This window comes from Taudactylus pleione, unplaced genomic scaffold, assembly GCF_031769625.1.
Source record: "Taudactylus pleione unplaced genomic scaffold, aTauple2 ptg000129l, whole genome shotgun sequence".
Lineage (NCBI taxonomy): Eukaryota > Metazoa > Chordata > Amphibia > Anura > Myobatrachidae > Taudactylus > Taudactylus pleione.
Window position 1 is genome coordinate 15,595,797 of NW_028284531.1, and position 24,315 is coordinate 15,620,111.

The following is a 24,315-nucleotide window of genomic DNA, read 5'->3' on the forward strand; positions in this document are numbered from 1 at the left end:
GGGGTGACACAGATGATGTAGTCACTGAGGAAGGATCATGGAGCTGTGGGTCAGGATGAGAGTTGGAAGGCTTTGATGAAGAAGTGGTCTTGAGAGCCCATTTGAAGGTTAGTAGAAAGATTGAGAGTCTGATAGAGAGGGAGAGAATTCCAGAGGCAGAGAGCAGCCCAGGCAAAATCAAACAGATGGGATAAGAAGGAAGTAATAATTTGGAAAGAGAGGCACATGCAGTTGTAGAGCAAAGTTGGTGGGCAGGAGTGTGAAGGGAGATGAAGTGAGAGCTATAAATAGGTGAGGGCTGTGTAAGTGAATGTGAGAAGCTTGAGTTGGGTTCTGAAGGGGAGTGGGAACCAGCGTAGGGCATGTAAGCGAGGAGAGGCAGAAGTAGAACGTTTGGAGAGGAAGATGAGCCGAGCAGCAGCATTGAGGATAGACTAGTGTGGAGAGGAGTGAAAGTCAGGGTAGCCAGAGAGAATGAGGTTACAGTAGTCCAATCTGGAGATTACCAGTGAGTGGATGAGGGTCTTAGTAGAATCCAGGGTAAGAAAGGGTCTGATCCCAAAATATATTTGTGCGATACAAATGAGTCAAGGATAACTCCAAGACAGCGCACTTGGGGACTAGAGGAGATGGTTGTGCTGTCAACAGACAATGAAACTGTGGGAGGTGAGGTTATATGGGAGGGTGGGAAAATGATCAGCTCAGTCTTAGACATGTTAAGTTTAGGAAAGCACTGGGACATCCATAAATTTGAAATGGAGGAAGCCTGCCTTAGAACGTGATTTCCTCCACTGTCACTCAGAGATTTGTGAACACTTTTGCAGGTATCTGGTGCATTTAGAATGCCAGGGTTGAGGTGTGGATCTGCAAGAGTGAGTAGAAGTAAGGGAGACATTGTATAGGGAAGTGACTTGTTCACTGCAGGAGAGAGAGAATAGGGGAGAGAAGCGATTCTAAAAGGGGGGATAAGAATGCGATGTTGATAGCCTTAATGTTGCGCTTAGCGATGGGAGCCTTAGGGCGCAGTGGTGGAGAAGAAGAAAGGATATGTTAAAAGAGAGAAGGCGATTGTCAGCGAGGGAGAATGGGGAGTTGGTGCAATCAGAGTGTCAACACACATGGGAGGGTGAGGAGGTCCATTGGGAGAGACCAAATGATGATGTGAAGGGTAAGGACTTTAGAGGCAGAGGATTCTGCGGGGACATCGATAGGGATATTTAAGTCACCTAAGATGAGGGTGGGAAGGTCCGATGAGAGGAAGTTGAGGAGCCCGGAAGCAATTTGGAGGTAGTGCCAAGGGGACGATAAATGACACCTACTCTAAGGTGAACAGGTTGGAAGAGGTGAAGAGCATGAACCTCAAATGTAGAGAATGAGAGGGACAGTTCAGAGGGTATGAGCTGGAATGAGTATCCGGAGGATAGAAGAACTCCACCACCACCACTATGGCGACCCCTGGACTGGGGGGGTGTGAGAACATGAGGATCCTGAAGGCGATAGCTACAGGAGAAGTGATGTCAGAAGGAGAAATCCAGTTTTCGGTGATGGCTACGAGATTGAGGGAGTTGGAGATGAAGAGGTCATGGGTGGAGACTAGCTTGTTACAGACAGATCCAGCATTCCAGAGGGCACAGGAGAAGGGGACCAAATTTGTGAGAGAGACATGGATGAGATGACTAGAGTTGCTGTAGCGTGGAGGTGAGATAAATTTGGAGGAAAAAGTGAAGGAGAATTAAAGGTAAAATGTAGGTGGGGGTAGAGAGGGAGTTTGGTGTGATGAGGAAGGAGATGAGGAGACAGGGAGAGAAGGGGGGTGAGTAGGTCTTAATGGCGGGGTAGCAGGACCATTGTGGAGAAGAAGCGGCTGAAATGGAGTAATGGGAGAGGTGGGGGAGGGAAGCAGAGGGGTGGAAGGAAGAGGGAGGAGGATAGAAAGGAGGAGGGGGAGAGTGGTGGAACAGGGGAAAGAATAATAAGAAAAATAGGCAAGCGTAAGAATCTGAGCGACTTTGACCAGGGCCAAACTGTGATGGCTAGATGACTGGGCGAGAGAATCACTAAAATGGCAGGTCCTGTGGGATGTTCCCAGCATGCAGTGGTTAGTACCTACCAAAAGCAGCCTAAGGGAGGACAACCGGTGACACGTCTTGGGTGCCCAAGACTAATTGATGCGCGTGGGGAGTGAAGGCTAGCCCACCTGGTCCTATCCCACAGAAGAGCTACTGTAGCACATATTGATGAAAAAGTTAATGCTGGCTATGATAGAAAGGCATCAGCCCTAAATGCTTTCTGCATATAGGGCTTCGAACACCCATCACAGTGCCCATGCTGACCCTTGTCCATGGACGAAAGCACCTACAATGGGAACATGAGCATCAGAACTGGACCACGGAACAATGGAAGAAGGTGGTCTGGTCAGATCACGTTTTCTTTTACATTATGTGGGCGGCCCGGGTGCGTGTGCATCATTTAGCTGGCTGAGGCAGTGTAATTCTCTGGGCAATGTTCTGCTGGGAAACCTTTCATGACTACTGTATACCCTGATGGCAGAGCCTCTTTCAGCAGGATAATGTGCCCTGCCACACTGCAAGAATTATTTAGAAATGGTTTGGGAACATGACAAAGAGTTTGAGATTTTATCAAACCCCCCCCAATAATTATTATGCGGGGCACTACCACAAATCCTCCCCCCTGTCATTCAATCACTATACACACTATATACTTATAACTGAACTTGTGGGAACCCAATAAAAGTGATCTCCTACAAATTAGAAAGTGCAGTACCAGCAGAATCTGGGTAACTTTCAAATAATAGAGATCCTATCCTTTATAACCCTATCTAGCACAGTTATTTATTATTATTGCATGGGGTGTGCAGCTTAGACATTTAGAACTACACTTATTTTAACTATTAAGAACCAAGATAATTATCTTTCTCTTTCTTTTAGTTCAATTCACTGTATTTTATGTACAATGTTAAAAGTGTAAAATAATAAAAAAAAGTTTTAATTTGTTTGTCTTTCTATTATGTCACTTACAGGTAGCGGTCTGTGGGCCTGATTCAAAGACGGTCGGTAATGCAAACGCAACTGCATACTCTCACGAATCGCAGTTGCTAAAATATGCTAATGCCGTCCAATGCACAGCTGAGCATAGGGACCCTCATTGCTGCCTACTCATATCCATACAACGACATGCAATAGCGAAAACAACTGTACCATCGACACACATCGGGCAGTCACACAGCATGTAAATTCAAGTCTGACTAGCTGCAAACACTGCAGCTCTCCTAACACGGATAGAGGTCTCATGCTGCACAGCAGGTCGCAATGCATGCCCATGAAACGGCATTTAAATGGTCAGACAGGTCTGTGTTTTTCCAAAGACACCCCCCCCCCCCCCCGTTACCACCCCCAAATGCTGACTGTCACTCACTTTGCGAGCGGGTCCTCTGTGCAGGCGTGATAGCAATGCAATCGCTGCACGTGCACAGTGCGACATTCTCGCATGCGTATTAGCAAACAATCACTCAATCTGTGTAAAAATCACAATTGCGTAATACCTCTTTACGGTGTCCGACCTGGGTTTTCAGACATGGTTCCAACCCAGGTCAGACACCGTTTACACAGCCCCATCGATCTGGGTTATTCTCAGGTCAGCCCCGTTCACACTGAACCTGGGTCTGCCCTGCTAAACTTGCGAGGTCATAAAAAGTGGGAGGTGACTGCTCCACAACCACCAATCAGCTCATTTTAAGCATGATCCAGGTCGGATAACCCAGGTTTGCGCAGTTTACACTGCACCATTACCCAGGTCCATCCTGGGTCCGACCCTGGTAGCTACCTGGGTTGGATTGCCGGGTCACTTGACCCAAGTTATTTTTCAGGGACCCTTTTACATTGAACTGCGACTCGGGTTGACCCAGCAAAAACCCAGGTTTTTGCTCTGGTGTAAAAGGGGTATTAAGTCTCTGAATCAGGCCCTGTGATAGCACTCCCTGTTATATCCTTGTGAGAATAGATTTCTAACCTCTGAATTTTCATTACTGTAATGATGCTTTCAGTGCAGAAAATATCTTTATGTGGTTAAAAAATATTATCAGCAGTGGCCATTTGTTCCACTTTAAATGTGCAAGAAGATGATTCAGACTTTCCATTAAGAAACAAAAGCTTGTTCTTCTGGTAAATAAGTTATTAATGCAAGATGCTTTGTACAATTTCCAAATAACAGCAGGCATGGATGTGCTTGCTCTCTGTAGTCTATGTCAGAGATGTTTAGTGATGTTAACTAATAACCATGTAAGGTTGCATCAAATTATTATCCACTTCACATTACATAAAGATAATTAGTTGCAAATCCTTTGTCATTTAAAATAGCACTTAATTATCAGTCATTGTTTATAACACAGTTAATTAGTTGCTATATCACAAAATAAACTCTGGGTTTTAATTTGGTTTTAAAACATTGCCTAATATTAATTCTTGGGGGATAAGACTTTGAAAACCCTGCAATATAGCACCTTCCAGAAGCACAAACATATCACCTACATAGTGTGAAACATGCAAGTGGGAGAAGTAAAAGCATTGTATGACAAGAGAGGAAACGAATTGTAGACATTTTATTAGAATAACTGGCAAAAATATATATACAGTATGCATGAGGAGAGAACAGGATTCCGATTCCAGCAGCCTTGTCACCTCTGACATCACCACTATAGTTTACCCCTTCATGACTGGGGGAAGGTGGCTGATGTAATAATTTAACGACTAGATGGAGTTTAACATTTAGATCTGCCAGTTATAGCAGGGATAATAATATTTTTATTTCATAGGCTACCCTAATGAATATCATATTGTTTGTGGGGAACTAATATTAAATTTTTTTGTTGCATAAACCAGGCAAAATTTTGAAAAAAACCTTGTTACCATAGTTACTGTCACACAATTATTGTAACCTCAAAAAATGTCATCCAGAATTTAATGGTTTTATTCTTCCAATGCAGCATGCGCAGACCCACAACAAACATCAGATATGTATATAAACCATCGTGTTTATGTACATTTCTGAATCATGCCCATAGTCTTGTTCATTTAAAAATAAGAGATATGGTAAGAACTTACCCTTGTTATCTCTATTTGTACGAAGTCCATAGGGTTCCACAGGATACCTTGGGGTATAGGCAATGCGGCAGCAGCATCGGGCACCACAGAGTTAAAACTTTAGCCTCCCAGGATGCACTGTGGTCCCTCCTCTATACCCCGCCCCCCAGCCAAGACCATCAGTTTTGTAACAAGCCATAGGCCGGAGGAGGAGAACAAAGAGAGAGAGAAGAAAGTCTGGAACACAGAAGAAACACATTCTCCCTAGTAGGAGACGGAAAAACCGGTGACCAGATTAAAGCCCATCTGCAGTACAGGTGCGACAGAGCGGGAGTCCTGTGGAACCCTATGGACCTCGTAGAAATAGAGATAACAAGGGTAAGTTCTTACCATATCTCATTTTCTACTTTAGGGTCCATAGGGTATCCACAGGATACCTTGGGGATGTCCCAAAGCAGTATCCTTTTAAGGGAGGGGACGCTCCTGTGCTGGAAGGAGAATCTGCCGTCCGAAGGAAGCATCCTGAGAGGTGAAGGCATGAAATGCATAATACCTGACTAAGGTATGGACAGAAGACCACGTGGCTGCCTTGCAAAGCTGAACAGCTGAGGCACCACGGCGAACTGCCAACGAAGGACTCACGGACCAAGTAGAGTGAGGATTAAGAGAGGTTGGTCTAAGAAGGCCCTTATGAATGTAGGTCTCAGAAATAGCCATGCGAATCAATCCTGCCAAAAGTTGTTTAGTGGCAGGTCAACCTTTCTTATGGAAACTATAGAGGACAAAAAGGGAGTCAGATTTCCTAAAGGAACTGGTACGGTCAACATAAATCCTTAGAGCACGTACCACATCCAAAGAGGCCTCACCAGCAGAGGACTGGGGAATTAAAGGCCGGTACTAGGATTTCCTAATTAAATGTGGAAACTAGATACCAATGTAGGTAGAAAACCAGGGTGAGTGCGAAGACCCGCCCTGTCTTTATGAAAAATCAGAAAGGGAGGACTTGAGAGAACCCCCAAATCTGACACCCTTCTGGCCGAAGTAATGGACAGAAGAAACACAGTCTTAGCTGTAAGCCATTTGAAAGCCACTGAGCCCAGAGGTTTCAATGGCAGTCCTTGGAGAGCCCTCAGGAACCACAGCCAAATCCCAAGGAGCCACTGGCGGGACGAAGGGAGGCTGAATATGAAGTACACCTTGCATAAAGGTGTGGGGACATTAGGAAGTGTAGCGATCCTACGCTGAAAACTAGACTGACAGGGCAGAAAGTTGCACCTTCAGTGAAGCAAGGCGAAGACCGTGATCTAAGCCCGTTTGTAGGAAAGCCAAAACACTGGATATCCTAAGGACCTGAGGATCAGAACCTCTAGGACGACACCATTCAAAAAAAGTATGCCTCACCCGGTGGTAAATCCCTGCAGAAGTAGGTTTCCGAGCTATGAGCATGGTGTTAACAGAGCTGGAAAAACCCCTGGACCTTAAGAGGGCTGACTTAACAGCCATGTGGTCAAAGCCAGACGTCCGAGGTCCGGGTGCTGGAAAGGGCCCTGAGACAACAGGTCCGTATGCAGAGGCAAAATATCGGGGTGTCGACTGAGAGACCCCAAAGATCTGAGAACCAGTGCCGCCTGGCCCACGCTGGAGCTATGAGCAGAAGAGTGTCGCCTTCTTGCTTGAATTTGCGAGTAATTCGAGGAAGAAGGGAAAATGGAGGGAACAGATACACAAACCTGAAGGTCCACCTGACCCACAGAGCGTCCACCAGAAGAGCCCCTTCGTCTTTTGTGATTGAACCGTACACAGGCAGCTTGTTGTTGTGTCGGGAGGACATGAGGTCTATTTTTGAAAAAGCCCCATTTGCTCACCAGTTGGTGAAAAACTTCCTGGTGAAGAGACCATTCCCCTGGATGCAGGTCTTGACGGCTGAGAAAGTCTGCATCCCAGTTGAGGCCTCCTGGCATGAACATTGCCGAATTATGGCAGGGAGATTGGCCTCTGCCCATGCTAGAATGCGGGACACTTCTGTCAGAACTGCCCGACTTCTGTTTCCCCCTGGGCGGTCTATGTAAGCCACCGTGATGGCGTTGTCTGACTGTACCTGCACGGACCGTCCGTGGAGGACATGTGTTATCTGCTGGAGAATTTTGAATACTGGCCGAAGTTCCAAGAGATTTATTGGAAATGCAGATTCTGTTGGCGTCCACCGTCCCTGAACAAAGTGTGGATCAGACACTGCTTCCCAGCCCTGGAGACTGGCGCCCATCATTAGAAGGACCCAGTCCGCAACTGAAAAGGGGCGCATCCTGTTTGGGGAGCAGTTAGTAGCCACCAGGCTAGAGACAGACGGACCTCTGGGGAAAGCAAATTGTCTGTGTTTTTAACCGATTGGGCAACCCATTCTATCCGTTGAGGATTAGCTGCAGCAGAGGTCTGGAGTGGAACTGGACATATTCCACCATGTCGAACATCAACACCATGGAACCCACTAACCGCATTGTTGAGTGCACAGACACTTGTAGGCTGCGAAGTCAACTTCTGAAATGTAGAGATATTGTCCTTTGTCAAAGATCCCCTGGTGTTGAGAGACTAACAGGGCTCCGAAATGGAGCATCCTCAGTGAGGGACCCAGGGAGGACTTCTCTCAGTTTATCAGCTAGCCATAATTGTGCAGCACAGATATTGTTAGGTGCAGATGGCGCTGAAGGATTTCTGGAGACCCTGCTACCAACATGAGGTAGTCCAGATAGGACAACAGACGGACCCCCTGCATTCGAAGGTGGGCTGCCATAACCGCCATGAGTATGGTAAATACTCGAGGCGCAGTGGCCAGAGTAAAGGGCAGTGCCTGAAACAGGAAATGGCGGCTTAGCATCGCAAACCCGGAGAATTGCTGTTGCGCCAAGATAATAGGTATATGAAGGTAGGTTTCATAATTGTCCAAAGACACCATGAAATCCCTAGGTCCCATTGCCAATATAATGGAACGGAGGGTCTGTATCCTGAACCGAAGAACCTCAAAGACTTGTTTAGGCACCTGAGGTTTTGGCCGGTAAAACCCATTGGGTTTGTGTACCAGAAAGAGAATCGAGTAATATCCCATTCCCTGTTGGGATAACGGAACAGGCACTATAACTCCAGCCCGGAGCATAGAGTGCAGCTCTTCTGGAGTTCCATGGCCTTGACGGATGGAAGACCTGTAGTGAAAAACCTGCTGGGAGGCCTTTGCCGAAATGAGAGGGCGTACCCCAGAGAGACCACTTCTCTGACCAAAGTGTCCACGGTAGTCAGATACCAGCACTGGGCAAACTGAAGAAGCCGGCCTCCCACTTTGGTCGCGGCCCGCTGTCCCTGGGGCTTGTGGAAGCGCAGGTTAATAGCTGGCACCACTCGCAAGCCAGTCCCCAGGGATCCCCCTGCCTGGGGACTGAGGACTGTGTCTTCTGGCGGGTTCCCTCCGCGGGACCCGCCGCTTACCTGGTCCCCTTAGATCCGGCCACAGTCCAGGTCACCGCTAGCCGTGACCCCATACCCCCACCAGCATCCCCGGATCGGTACCGGCGTTCTGGTACCGGCGGGGTTAAGGAGCGACAGCATGGACGTCTGAACAGACTGTCCATGCTGTACTGCTCTAGATGTGCAGCCACAGCTGCTTTTGGAATCTTCAGGGGCTGTAACAGTTCCACTCTGCTACATGTGCTCCGACTCCTGGCCAGGCACCGACAAAAAACTGATGGCCTTGGCGGGGGGGCGGGGTATAGAGGAGGGACCCCAGTGCATCCTCGGAGGCTAAAGTTTTATCTCTGTGGTGCCCGATGCTGCTGCCGCATCGCCTATACCCCAAGGTATCCTGTGGATACCCTATGGACCCTAAAGTAGAAACTTAAATCCAAAGAGCTTTTTTCCATTAAATTTTTTTACATTGTTCTATTATTTTCTACTGATTACATTAGGGACACAACACCCATGGAGCACTGTGTTTTGCTGATCGTGTGCTTCTGTGTCATAGCACTCAGCTTGTGGACACGCTACTGACACTGGGAGCGAGCAGTGATTTACAGATATGTCCTCATATATCCAGCCTCAATACACTACGTGGCGTGAGATGCCCGTTGTAAGTCGCCAAGTCCCGTGCAACTCTGCTAGCGTCGGGCGGGCTGGGACTGGGCCGGTGAGATCTCCAGTGGCCTCCATCATGGGAGGGCACAGTGCAGCTGCTTGTAATGCTCGGCAGTTATCAGAAACTGTTAACTGACGCAGCGGCAGCTGCAGGGCGGGGGGCTTACTGTATGGCAACTGGCAGCGGGGGTCGGGCTCCGGCATCAGTACTGCTAATTCATTTTCCGGAATCAGTGGTGACATCACATCATGAACAGTTGGTGGGGGAAGGAGCCATGCTGTTGCAAGCGCTCCCTGCACAGACACAGAGGAGCCATGTCCAGGCATCAGTGAGGGGCAGATCCTGCTTTTGAACAGATAAGTGTCAGTGGGGTTGTGAAAAATGTTTTAAAGCTATCGGGGGGGGGGGGGGGGTTAGTATATTTTTGCAATGGGGGATTGTGGTTTTTTTGTTGGAGGGGATTGTGTGTTTTAATACTGTCTGCGGGGGGGGGGGGGGGAATGTATTAATATTGTGTGTGCATGTGCAGGCCCGCCAAGAGCCGTGGCGGGCCCCGGTAATAGGGGGTGTGGCCTATTTGCGGGAGGCATGGCCACACCCCCTTGCCAAGGGAAAAAAAAAATTGCCGCGCCGCTAAGCAAAGCCAGGGGGTGTGCGATCAGTGTGATCGCTCCCCCGCACAGGCATAGGAGACTGCTGTGGCTGCTGCTCAGCAGCCACGAGCAGTCTCCAATTGCAGCTCAGCACACGCTGTGTGCTGGGCTGCTGTGAGGGGGGAGTGGCGCTGGACCCGGGCCCCCGCCGGGCCCCTCAGGAAGCCCGGGCCCCCGCCGGGCCCCTCAGGAAGCCCGGGCCCCCGCCGGGCCCCTCAGGAAGCCCGGGTAATCTGTACCCGCTCCCCCCCCCCTCTCGGCGCCCCCGTGTGCGTGTGTGTGTATAAAGGGTGTATTCATATTATCTGTGTTATATGTGGGTCACTGATGGTCTCTACATTATATGATGAGCACTGGAACACACTGTATAATATAGCAGGCTCTGCAAATCTGGTTGAAATGGTTGGCACTGAAAAACTCTATTATATGGCGGGCATTGCAATGCTCTCTGTATTATACGGGGGTCACTGCAATTCTCTCTGCATTATATGGTGATCGTTGTAATGCTCTCTGTATTATATGGCGGTCACTGCGATGTTCTCTGTATTATGAGGGTCACTGTGATGCTCTCTGCATTATATGGTGATAGTTGGGTTGTTCTTTTTAATATATGGTGGTTACTGCAAAATTTTCTGCATTATATGGCGGCCACTGGAACGCACTGTATTATATGGCAGGCACTGCAAAACTGGTTTAAATGGTCGGCACTGAAAAACTATTATATGGCGGGCATTGCAACGCTCTCTGCATTTTATGGGAGTCACTGTGATGCTCTCTGCATTATATAGTGGTTATTGTGATGTTTCTGCAATACTGTGATGTTCTTTGCTTTATAGGACGGTCAGCCCAATATTGTCTGCATTATATGACGGACGCTGATGCTCTTGCAGTATATGGCTGTCACTGGATGCTCTCTGTATAGTATGGCAATGACTGCAATGTTCTGTGATGGATGAGGTAGTGTAGTACAGGCAGCAATACGTAGCCCTTGAATTGTGAGACAGTTGAGCCTGCATGCTCCATTGAAAATTATAGATACCCCAGAACCAAACATTTTTTAAAAATGAAGCATGCTCTGGCACCTTAATGTAACGGGACTAAAAATTTTGTTTTTCCCTCCCCCATTTCAGACTTTACAATGATGACAGCTGTATACAAGGATGACTAGAACTACAGCTTCTAATCCCAATGCCTTCTGGGGACTGGACGTAAAAATTATTACTTACCTGGTTTTAACCTATAACCAGAAAACCAGTTTCAACATTATTGTTGTTATTTTTTTATTTGGCTCTGGACCTGTGCAGTTTGTTTAGTTTACTTTTGCTCCTCTGAAGGCTGGCCACACCCCTACAGCATTACGCCACCTCCCTACAGTGGGACCCTACAATTGTATTCCCTCTATGGGCCCTTCATGAACCAGTCCAACACTGGCGCCTGGAGTCTTTTTGTTTTTGAAGAAAAGGCCTCTTAGTCACAATGCGATGTGAGCAGGACACAGCAGGAGACTGTGCTGATTCATTTGATATGTTACACTTGTATATCTGTGTGTGGAGTCTTTATATGAAGCACAATGGAACTTGGCGTGGAAATAAGGTGCGACCGCTGCAACGTACAGCACTTCGTATGTAGATTCGGAGACTCAGTTGCACAAAGTTATACAAGTGTCGCCAATCAAATTAATCAGCGCAGCCTCCTAGTGTGTCGCATTGTGACTAAAATGCATTTTTGGCAAAAAAAAGGCACCAGCAGAGTAGAACGAGACCTGTCGCGCCGAGAGCAGCTGTTTGGCGCAAATGCACCAATGATGTATGAGGGCACATCTGTAGTAAAGTCATTCGGCACGCAACTCTACAACCGGTTGTGCTTATGCCTAGTGTAAGAAGACATAGATCTACTGTGGGGCTGACAGAAATTAGTTAAATGATCACCAGATCTATTTTTCATATAGGCAGAAGTATTTATAGATCCATTAGCAATTACTGAGTTGAGATCATTTGGAATGCCAATTTACTTGTTGTAGACCAAAGTGGTCTCAAAACTGCCGATCATGCTAATTAACAGTTCAACAAATTAATCGGCAAATCACTTTGATTAGCTGGTATTCGGAGCGGGTGAATGCAATCTGCCAGTATGTGTGGCTGGCCGCATTAACAGGACTTCATGTGACTGGGTTGCTCTTGGCTACAGCACAAAAAAACTGAATCTGTCCAATTTGGTAATACATGCATGTATAATTTGCATACAGACCTAGGTGCTTGGCAATAAGGCCAAGTGATTGGATGCCCCTGTGCAGGGGCATAACATGCAATTGCCAAAGCAAAGTTGGGGGCAATGCCAGATACCCCCCCACCTCTGGTCCCCTATAGCTCTGCCCCTGCACTGATGTATGAGCAGCTTTCCAGACACCCTGCATTACTTAATCCTGTCATTTTCATGTTCCTAATCAGAATTACCATGTGCAAAAATGATCACCTATTACACTGGGGGTGGAGTTACACAAATGGGGATCTATTACCAGTAGGTGGGTAATGCTAATGGAGAGTAATTGCAACCAGAGGGGATCTACTGCCATTGGAGGTGACGCGTAATTAAAACACGGGGGCCTTTGGGCACGGGGTGGTGCAAGACACCCCCTAGGCATAGTTTTTTTCAATAATATATCCAAAATAAATTTAAAAAAATTATTTCTAAAACTTAAACAAATAAAATAAAAATTCTTACTGGTTTGTGTGGGAAAATATCGTCAGGTAAGTGGTTAATTCGATATTGAAACTTTAACAGCTAAAAAGGTTTTTCATTTAAAAAGTGTTTTGGTAGCACTAACTTTTTTTCTCCACCACAGCACCTAGTTGAGCTAAACACTTATTACTTTGTCACATCCTTCAAGTAGTTTGCAAAATTAACTAGGAGATAAGTATGCAAAGTAAAGCTGCTAATTGTGCAGGATACAATGCATCATAGGCCCAATATAACACTTTGCATGCTCCAAATGGACTAGCTCCTAGGTTGATCCTGTATCACAAATTGGACATATAACAATCAAAGTTAAGAGGGTATTGTTAAATCTATGTAAACGTCCTAGATAAATTAGTTGCACAGCACTGGATACAGTGCCTTGTTTAGTGGGGAGGGATGGGAAAATTTCCCTGATGCAGTTATAGGGGCTGTGCAAGTCACACCGGCACTCATGGCTCTTACCGAAGTCTACAGGAGAGCTACAGCCCAAGGCCGGGATGTTACCATCTACTAGAATGATATGTTGATAAACAGAGAGGACAAAGGGTTAACGTAGGCCACAAATATTATATAAGCAGAGGATAGGTCTAGTTTCACTAGAATACAGAATTAGAGGGACATAATGCAAAGGGTTGGACAGAGAAAAACATATAACCTAGAATTAGAGAATACTTGACAAAGAAATTAAAGAATACTTGTTATTAGTAAATAAAACATAAAAATCTAAAAAGAAACAATAGCAGGAATAAAAGCAGCACAAGAGCATTCCTACAGACAGGGAACCGAGGAATAGATGAAGACCAGACAGAAGATAAAGGCACTGAGGAATAATGAAGAAAGCATACCTTGCCCTCCAGGGTACATACAGCGAAATGCCCGTCCTAGCTCTTCTGCCTGTACTCGCCCAGCTGGGGTCAGTTCACCACCCCATTTCAAGACTAGTAGCAGGGAGGGAGAATCCTTCCGGGCATCTGTGGTAGAGAGACCAGAAAGAATGGTTATTTCAGTAATCATTGCACACAAGAAAACTCTGGGCCTGATTCAGCAAGGAACGCAGTTGCTTATACGCAGGCAATCGGTCGATTGCTGCGTAATACGCATGCATCGCAGTGCGCGAACTAGCCGCTGCAATCGGGACAGCGATCGCAGAGGATATGCAGACCCATGGCAGAGTGACTGACAGGAAGTGTCGTTTGTGGGTGGTGACGGGCAGGTGGTCGGGCGAACGCCGGCGTGCCAGAGCTTTTCATTGCCGTTGCATGGGCGTGCAGAAATTAGCCACTGTGATACCAGACGTTGCCTGAGACCTCATAGCGTGTGCTGAAGTAAGCAATTCCTGAGTAAGGTCTGGGCTTCATTAACTGTCCGATGTTACCGATTGTTTCTCTCTATTGGCCAAGTATACGGATGTGAGTAAGGAGAAGTGGGCGTCCTAATGTCAGGCTGCGATCGTAATGCGAATGCAAACATTTACATGTCACCGCTGATTTTAGCAACTGCGTTGCGTGTGTATAAGCAGAATAGCGATCCGGAGAATCAGGCCCTCTGTCACCAACATTTTAGCAGTTCAATAAATCGTTTAAAAAAAAAAAAAAAAGTGCCCATGCCATTATTTAATGTGAGCGCCAATGCATACACAACATGCCTTCTTCATGGTCTCACCTTCATCCTCGCTGGATGTTTTTGGGTGCCCATGGGGCATATATGTCAGCTGCACTTTCCTATTAATACCAGAGAAATGACCATACCTGGAAAGGTAAGAAAAATTAAATAAAAATCCAAGCAAATCTGCATACGTGCGGCCAGCAGCCTGAGCGTGCACATTGCCAACTTGTGCAGTGTAAATCGGTATAAGTCCTATTTAGCATATACTGGATATTTTGCCATGCTGTGAAGTGTGAAATAAATGGATTTTCCTGTCCTTTGCCAGAACATCTCAGAAAATAATTCAGAAGTCACACATTGCACTGACACCACCCACTCCTTCTAAATGTCTTTACACCTAAACTTAAAAGTTACAAACTATGGTACATATGAGGTGCGACACTGAAAAGGTGGTGTGTGAGCAGGAGGAAGAGTCAGAAGCTACAATCATACGTCCCTGGACGGAGCTGCTCCAGGAGGGCAGGGCACCAATAAATAATAATTGGTAATACATCATTATATTTGTACAGTCAGTAAAGGGTTATATTCTCCATTTCTGGTGGATATGCCCTTATTAGGCTGTGGTCCATATCACAGTACAGTCAGTGACATGCAGTAATATATAGATATTACAGTAAAAGAAATGCCTTCTGATTCACTTATTGAATGAGGCTAAACTTTATACACACACTTGATCAATGAAAAGAAGTTGGAGCTCTTTAAGTAACGCTGGGTACACACTAAGCGATCCATTGTACAATATATTGTCCCGCCGCGGATCGATATATATAGTTCTTAACGCATAGTGTCTACCCCCGATCCTGCGTGTCCACAAGTCGTTCATCGCATCGCCCCATCTGCTGTGCTGCACAGCAGATGGGGCGATGCAATGAACGACGCCATGCTGCTAAATGCAGCCTGGAACGAAATTGCGCCGTCCTCCACAGCATTGTGCAGAGTGCACGGACGGCACGGTATATCGCTCGATTGCGTCGTCAAGTCGCTGGGTACACTGACCGCCTGAGCAAAGGTTGCTTAATATTTCTTTTCAACTATGTTTCCAATATATAAGGATAATGCACCCAGTCACTTTGAAGTATAAAAATGGCAAAAGCGACACCTCTGTCTCTTTTGCCATTTTTATACTTCAAAGTAACTGGGTGCATTATGAGCTCCAAGGATTATCAATTACGGTCAGTGATCGCGCTGAGCGAAAAAAAGGGTGGGTTCCAGGGACCCCTCATTTTGAAAAATTGGGGTCTTGCTCCACTGTTTTTGGGTCCCATCACATATTATGGAGGGTGATGGCAGACAGCAATTGGGACAGTGCTGGGGGCATATAGCAGTTGGGGTACAGGGGCTAAGGGAAAGCAACAGTTAGGATACAGATGGCACAAGAGGGGAGTTAGGGCAGGCAGAGCTGGGGGTAGGGAGGGGTAAGTATAACCAGCAGTTGCGACAGTGATGGGGCAAGAAGGGGGCTAGGGTCAGGTAGTGCTGGGAGTAGGAAGAGGGAAAGGGTAGCTAGCAGCTGGGGTAGTACTGGGGGCAAAGAAGAGGTTAGGGGCAGGCAGTACGAATGGGGAGGTTAGGGACAGGCAGTGCTGGGGGTAAGGTGTTTATGCTGTTGAACTGCAAAGTAATTTTCAGTATCAGTCCTGACAGCTGCACACTACTAAGGTAGTTTACAGTAAGGTAAATCCAGTATCCCTGCCTATAGTGATGTGTATTTATTATGGAAGTAAACACAGTATGGGGGTAACCTATGACCTGTGGGGCGATTTCAAAGATTGCTTGGGGTTTTGATCAGTATTAGATGGTCACTATGGACCAGGACAGCTGGGTAGTGAGAATTGACTAATGACACTAAATACAGTGGCAGCTGGAGAATGAAGTGCTAGCTCTGTAGCTCACAGCAGGTGTCTCAGAGGAATGATAGCATCATGTTTATTGCTCTGAAAAAAACACTTTATATGGATAATACAGACGCCCTATGGTGAGATTATTACCCTGTGATAAATATATTCCATATAATTTTTAATCCTCTGCCCAGAATAAGTGCCAGTGGCACTGTCTAATAATGCCTCCCCTACTGCAGTAACCAGAAAGAACCCCCAGGGGTCAGCACTGCGCGAACACAGCAAATATTGAGCACTGCACCCTACATACACATGTGAGGGGGGAGTAGAACACGGGGTGCTCCCCCTCCTCTTACCCACCCTGCCCGGAGCCCCTATCACCCCTCTTCCATACCCTCGGGGACACCAGTGCATGATACCCCGCAATGTACAGAGCCACTTCCTGCACACATATACACAGGACATGTACATACTGCGCAGGCACTGATCACAACAGTTGGCAATCTACCTCCCTGTGACAGGGAGGCAGATTGCCAGCTCTTGTGATCAGTGTCTACGCAGTATGTACGTGTCCTGTCCCCCAGCTGTCCTCACATGCAGAGCAGCACTTTACTACCAGCATACACACTGTTACTAATGTAACAGTGTTTAAACATCATTACTCACCTGCACCTACAGGATCAGTGCTGCCAGTCTGCAGGAGGTGAAAGCCCGCGGGGAGGAGGGGGAGACACGAAGCAGAGGTGGGAGGTTCAGTAGAGAAGGCTAAGATTGGGGAGGGAGGCACAGAGAGAGTCCGAGGGAGCGGGGAGTGGCAGCTGCAGAAGGCGACGGCGGACACAGGGATTATGGGAGCTGTAGTTCTCATGTCTCCAGCCAGCCAGCCGGTATGTGCCCATGCGTGAAGGAGATGCTTCCAGCAGCAATAGGTTGGGGAGAATCTGTCGGCAGCGAATGGTTAAGGAGACGCCGCCGGCGGTGAGGATTGGCTGCTGCAGCACTGCACACCGCACACACAGAGCGACCAACAGGACCTGCTGAGGGTTAAAAACTGGGTCCCCAACTTCCTGTAACGTGTAAAATCACGCTATGGCGAGTATTTTGCGATCACTGTACTGTTATAGCAAATGAAGCTACCTCCTTTACACTATGCATTGTCTCAATAAAAAGACAATACTGAACATTTTCTTTCTGATGCTGCAGTATTTGCTTTCAGGGGGTGATTCAGCATAGGACGGAATTGCAAAGCTGCACGCAAGCAGCTTTGCAATTCCATCCTTGCAAATATGCAAATGCAGGCGGTGTCTGACACCCCCTGCTGCATTTGCAATCCCAGCACTGCGACTGAGGTCTCTGGCTGGGATAACGTCGGTGGACGGCACTGGCCAGCTGAGTGAGCCTCAGCTTACACAGGCTAGCTGGCTTGCGAGGCCAGCAAACTACGTCTGTGGACACAGATCATGGCCTTGCCACTCCTGGAAAACGGGGCCAACACGTCCCCACACTGGCCTTGCCTGTCAATCAGGCAGAGGCATAGCAAGGGCTACGTGCGATCACGCAGGACCCGTTCTGCACAGGCACAGAATGGGTCCTGTGCACAAGCAGATTCCTGATAATTGCGAATCTGTGTTTAGCATTTTGAATTAACCCCTCAGTGTATACAGCAGAGAACATTACCATTCACTGTGACAATCATCAGCATTGCAGGTGAGGCCACTGCGAGATAGTGTGTGTAAACATCTGTATTGCTTTTACATAAATGGATAAATGCAGCATATTAAATAAATCAGGTTGTTTTTTCCCTCTCAGTTACACTTTTTATTTTGTGCAAACCTGCAATAGAATTTCTCTCACTGAATTTTTGGTAGCTGATATGAAGTAAATAATGTTGGCAGCAGGGGGTGCTCTGTGCACATAAAGCAGGTAAGACTAAGCACTGACACAGCACAGTTAAGGTGCCTATCCACTATACAATATAAATGAGCGATTGAACGATAACGATATCGTTCGATAATCGTTTGAACATAGTTTGAACATAGTTTGAAAATCGTTTGAAAATTTGGTCTTTTAGACATCTATCATCATGCAAACATTCTGGTCAACCTGATGATATCTTTGCATGTTTGCAGACGATTGATTGTGCCTGCACTGAACGACATATTGCTCAGTGTGGGCACCCTGCAGTGTAGTGAACGACTGAACTATAACGATATTGTTCAGTCTTTTCACTGTCGGGTAGTGGATACTGGCCTTTAGACTATGATCAGGGTTGCCAACTCTGAAATGAAAAACAACCACCTGACAAGTGAAAAACAAAAAAGCCCAATTTTAACTCCCGACCCCCCACTTTACCTGCCCCATACCCAAAGTTACCCATCTTCTTCCAGACTATGATAAAGCCTTGGAGCATTTATATAGACACCACTAACATGCTCCTGCTTTGGACAGTGTAACAATGGTGTCCTTTTCTTACTCTAAAGCAGAAGTGGGGAAACTTTTTTCTGCCGAGGGCCACTTTGATAGATATATATATATATATATATATTCACAGGCCAGATGCAGGCCACGCTCCCTCCATGTGGCGTCACACAGGGGCGGGGCCACAATCGCCGGCTATTACAGCAATGCCCGATGCATCTGAGGATGCTCCGGGGAGTTGTAAGGGCAGCACAGTGTGACTGTTTGAAGCGTCCAAAGGACGCTCCAGGTGGCACTGCTGTATAGATTCTGGCTGCAGGGTGCCATTCTAGGCAGCCTGCTAGCCAGATGAGGCTAGGAGAAAAGCTCAGAGGGCCAGACCAAATGACTCTGCGGGCCTTATACGGCCCCTCGGCCTGAGGTTCCCCATCCCTGCTCTAAAGCATGGAAACTGAACCGAATCATAGCTTGTGTCCCACTTAACCATAATGTTATCATGCTTCAACCACTCCTGTTTTGATACATTCATTTAAAGGAATACATGCACAGGCCCTGCTCTCCCTTCTATCTCTGTTCAGCCCACTCTATCCTTTACCGTGTGTGCTATTTAAGTGTCCACCGATAAAAAAAAACCCTTATCTCGTATTTGGTATTTCTTGTAGTTCTACTGTTTATATAATGGTTTCATGGGGTTTACAGTTTACAACAGATCAATGTAGACGGATGGAGATTGTAACACACTATACAGACCTATTTTTCAGAATCTACATTTTAAATGCAGATATGATCAATTTTTTATGCTTAAATTCACAAAGTGAAAATTTTAATTTTCATGCAAATTTAGTAATAAGAGCTGAAGTACTGAAAGCAGCCTGAAAACTTACACCATCACTCTGCTGCCTGGTTTGGCATCTGTGGGTCTACTGCACATTTCCGACATGGTAGCCCACAGGCTTCTATAGGCTAATACCATATTCAGATAGCATTAGCTAATAGGGCCAAGCACCGGAAAGCAGCTTGGTAAATCCAACCACATAGTAGCCGCCAGACTCCTATGGGGGCTGCTTAGCAGACAGAAATGCAGGGACCACGTTAAATCCTGGAAATCTTTAATATTTGCGGGTACCTCCTAAAAATGGGCATTTTTGGGGGATACATCGTAAATATTCTTTAATAAATATGCCCATTAAAGACTGTACGGCATATATATTTTATTTTGTATAACAGCTACAAAACATTATCCTCCCTCTCTGCCAGAGCATCAGGAGACGAGACCCAGCAAAGATGGACGAACAAAAAAAGTGTGTGTGTGTGTGTGTGTGTGTGTGTGTGTGTGGTGGGGGGTGAATTTTAATGTAAATTACACATTTGTAATAGGTGGTGGAGGGCTACTTTAATGTAAGTGTGGATCTAAGGGGGCTTCATAAGTTGCTTATAAGGGGTATGTGGAGGACTCTTATAGCATAAAAGATGCATGTAGAGAACCCATGGTATAAAAGAGGAATGTGGGAAGGTCTGAAAGTTGTTCAAGGAGCATGTGGAGAGGTAAATTATGATGAGACCCAGAAAAAGTGAGTTAGGACGATGGGTACCTGTGACCCCATCACTGAAACCATCATACAAACTCTTCCTGCTTATGTATAGAAGCATCTCCTTCTTAACATGACTTCCTGCTGCTGTGGAGCAAGAGCATATTGTGTTTAATTAAAGGTAACGCGTTGCAGAGCGTCCTCCCGAAGCTTACATGCGTACATATCATCTAGTTTCGATACCTCTGACATTGCAAGTTTTCCTACTCAACGCTATGGTGTGAAGGGGAAAATTTGAGAAATGAAGGGACGAGATGTGCTGTATTGGAACAGCATATCACCTGTAAATGAATCACCACCCCTGGGATTTGTCTGGAGCATATACCTAAAAGAGCCAAAGACAAGACCCTCTTGTCCTCAGCCATGCAGAAGATCAATGGAGAATAAAAGAATTTGAGTTCCTGCCAGAGGTGGTCAAGGGAGGAGACAGGCAATGATGACATGCTTGTGTCAATAATCCCCACTTTCTCCCGGTCACTACACACAGAAAATTCTTAAGAGCCGGGAAATGGGGAGGGCATTAAAAGTGTCATGTAAAGGTGGATTAATGCAGAAGCACAATATATTTTGTGGTCATAGTTACAAAACTTAACAAATGAAAGGAGAAAAAAAAACCACTTGATTTACTTGTTTTAAGTAAAGTTTCATTGCGATGTGCTATATACAAACTAATGATATTTTCTGACAAATTAAAGTTTTCTGGAAAAAATTACTAATATATAGTAACTTAAAGATCAAGGAAAGCTATGCTATATATAAAAACAAACACAGAAACTATTGCTAGTATAGATCCCTTAAATAAGATAAGCTGAGTTGAAAGGTTGAGCCCAGCCAAACTCCCTATGTGGCTCACAGGTGTATAAGTATGTGAAACACCATTTACTGTATATATTGATAAATAGGCAGCCTAATGAGTGACATTTAGACAAAGAAAGCAAATGCTTAAAATTCTTTCAAAACAATGGTTTGTTTAGATATGATATAATGCCCTTAAATTATTTAGCCAAAAACACACAATGTAGGGGGCAGCACAATTTATAAGAAGTAATCCAAGAAAATGTTCTGAGTGGCTACACCCCATCACATCCCCTCAGCAAACATACATACTGAAAGTGAAGACAGGTTCTCCACGCAGCTTGTTGTGCGACTTACACTCAAACTCCAGACTAAGGGACCCTGATGGTGATTGAACTAAAGAAGCCACTTACATTTCAAGAACTGTTTTCAGCTGTTCCAGTTTGGATTTACGCTCTTCTATCTCACAGTCATTGTGGGTTCCAAGTTCAGATAGTAGCAATCTTGCTATGTCCAGCACCTCCTGTTTAATATAACCCAAAATTACAGGCGTTAGCACTACTACTGTGAAAATGTATTACATAATATGCCTCCATCCTGTTTCTGAGGAACCCTTTATTCCAAACTTCTTCCACTCATATTAATACATGCAGCTGATACCACCTCTCAGGGCCATTAGATAAATTGCAAATATACAAAGTAATTCACCTAGCAAAACTTAATACATCTAACCTTAACTCAGAAAAGCAACGCACCTGCAGTTGTTCAGGCTTCTTTAGCTTCAACTTTCCAGTTTTGTATCCATCATGATGTTCAAATAAATCAAAGAACCTAAGTGTACAGAAAGACCCCCATAAAGAAAAACTCTTGCAAAAAACACTGCCACCAATCAGGGGCTCCCTGCAGACCAGTCTGCTCCCAAAATGTTTGCCTCAGCACCTCTCACCTAATGGTCATTTGGGATTAGGTTCCACAGTGTGAGCATGTAGTTTAAAGTATAATAAGCACAATAAATGCTAATTGCAGAACACATATAGGTTTTGGAACATTATAAATTTTGAGGGATTCTGTTCTTTAACCAGGTGCGTTATTTGTGCAAACATTTCACAAGTAAACATTATTGTGTTTGAAGAATGTGCCAGGCATTCATTCATTTGTAAATGTTCTTTGCAAAATTACACTAAAATGTATCCCAGTTTCAAGCTTCTGGTCTGAAAATATATATATCTGCTCGGCCTGGGTTACTAAAAGACGGGGGCTGCACCGAGGCCATGCCACCGTGAGGCGTAACCATGCCCCTTTCGGCATGGCCACTCCCCTTTTGTGGGCAAGTTCGCAGGGGTCAATGCAGGGGGACTGCCAGGGCTGCTTAGCAGCCACGGTTTGTCCCTGTATATCTCTCTCTCATATATAAATCAGCTACCAATCTAGTATGAGCTTTTAACAGTCTAGTTTACACTCATGAAAGCCGACAACTGATTGGTTGCTATGCACTGCAGATCATCTAAGGTCTACACTGTCTATACATCATCCTCCTAATACATCAACCATTTAGTGTGTAAGTAAGAAAGATAATGAGATACAAAATTAAGCATTGAAAGTCCCACAAATTACCCTGGTTATTTTCTCAAACCTATGCCACAGAGTTAAAGGGAATTCCATTAAACCCCATTTTTAAACAAGATAGTGCCCCTGTGCAGTCAATGACTGCCATCCTGCCACTTAGTGAACCCGAGGTGCCTGAAGAATTGTAACTTTGATGGTCCACATGAAGGGAAGAGTGTGGGCTTCAGGGAAAAGAAACTGCACTCTAATAAAACATTATAAAAAGTTATATTGGGTGTAAACTCCCTTTAAATTTGTAACAAAACGAATGATATGTAAAGTAGAGTAGGACAATCTTGCATGCTGAAAGAAAAGTGACTTAGCTGAATTACTCAGTTACCTAGCATGCCGGACTTCCATCTTCATCTTCTGTTTCGGTGTGCGGTCCCCATGCCGGATTACTGCAATCACACATCGCAGCTCCATCCTAAATCATTACACAAATATAAAGATCACCTTCATAGGTAGATAGCCTCATTTATGTGCATATATGAGAAGTCTCACATGTTTGTCAATGTGTCCTTTAATCACAAGAACCAAAAGAACATTCAATACTATTAGGTCTTCATTTTTCCAGTGCAGGAACGCCATAGACACTTACATGTACTCCAAAACCACTATATCTCTGGAGACCTGTAGCTTCCTCATCTGGTAGATGCTAACTGCCTTGCCTGATTGTTCTCGAGGTTACCTAATCTCTTTTTTTTTTTTCGTTGTCACATCTCTACCCTGGGTTGCCCCTGGCTTCATACTAAACCACAATACATCACATGACCCACTACATGATGCCATGATAACCAATTCTCCCCCACCTATAAAGAAACTTGTATTCAACCTTCCAAGACTACTGCATTAGAGGGGATCCTTTTTCACCCTCCCCCCTCCATACTGGGAATAATGTGACGAGTGCTGCAGCAACCCCCCAGCCATTCAGTGTGGGTAACGTTCCCTGTAAATGCATGACAAACTCACAACTAGTCACCTAACGAAGACCATGTGTAAAAACAGTTTTGTCTTTGCGTGCAGGAAATCCCACTGTTAGCAGCATGAGCAGTCAATGACACGAGTAAGAAGAATAGAAGATCCCAGTTACTAACACATAAAATGTAAGTACTGCTGCTAGAAGGAACATTTGCCATAACATCAGCAACGGGTTAGAACACCCTCCGGCAGATTGCGGACGTTTATAAAGGACATTTCTGATACAGAAGCATATTAAGTACTGAAACTCGTACTTACAGTACCTTTAGGATTTGTCATACTTCTCAAAACAAAACATTGATCTGGTGTTTATAATTGTGTAATAAATCAAGACACATGGACCCACATAGAGATAAGTATTATGTCACTCACATTGTGCCAGATGTAGTTGGTACAATAGGAATATCCTCAGCTTCTGTTGGTATGGACCAGGGTATATGGAACTGTGGAGCAAGTTCCCTCATTATTATATTCCTAAATGTAAGGAAACCTTGGTTACAAGACAACATTACCTTAAGCACATTTATTTCCCCCATATGTCAAAGGCTAATGGAGAAATGTATAGGGACCCGTAGTTTCTAGAGCGTAAATAGGATACACTCAATTGCACAGGCAAGGAGATAGCTGTGAACTTACCCAAGTATTTTGGCACAGTCATCATAGTACTTCATAGAATTCTTGACAAAACTGAAACCATTGACATCACATACAAACGAATGCCCATTGGCTCTCAACAAGTCAAAGCCGCAAACTGTTTGCTGAAACATATATAGAAATATTCAGATAATGCTGTACTAATAAGACTAATAATGTATTAGG

At 45.4% G+C, this 24,315-nt stretch overlaps 1 protein-coding gene across 14 annotated transcripts in view; it reads right to left on the minus strand.

The window, feature by feature from the left end:
- The window catches only part of PPIP5K1 (diphosphoinositol pentakisphosphate kinase 1), a 204,345-nt gene that overhangs the window by 97,154 nt on the left and 82,876 nt on the right, over nucleotides 1-24,315 (minus strand). For 9 of the 14 annotated variants that reach the window (XM_088472886.1, XM_088472882.1, XM_088472880.1 and 6 more), the window contains exons 9-16: nucleotides 24,133-24,254; nucleotides 23,869-23,970; nucleotides 22,856-22,942; nucleotides 21,666-21,741; nucleotides 21,324-21,433; nucleotides 14,268-14,353; nucleotides 13,451-13,576; nucleotides 13,068-13,115 (exon numbers count right to left, since the gene is read on the minus strand). In XM_088472886.1, coding sequence (XP_088329012.1) covers nucleotides 13,068-13,115; nucleotides 13,451-13,576; nucleotides 14,268-14,353; nucleotides 21,324-21,433; nucleotides 21,666-21,741; nucleotides 22,856-22,942; nucleotides 23,869-23,970; nucleotides 24,133-24,254 — 757 coding nt within the window. The remainder of the gene's footprint in view (nucleotides 1-13,067; nucleotides 13,116-13,450; nucleotides 13,577-14,267; nucleotides 14,354-21,323; nucleotides 21,434-21,665; nucleotides 21,742-22,855; nucleotides 22,943-23,868; nucleotides 23,971-24,132; nucleotides 24,255-24,315) is intronic. The other 5 variants (XM_088472887.1, XM_088472885.1, XM_088472883.1 and 2 more) reach the window with 2 other exon arrangements.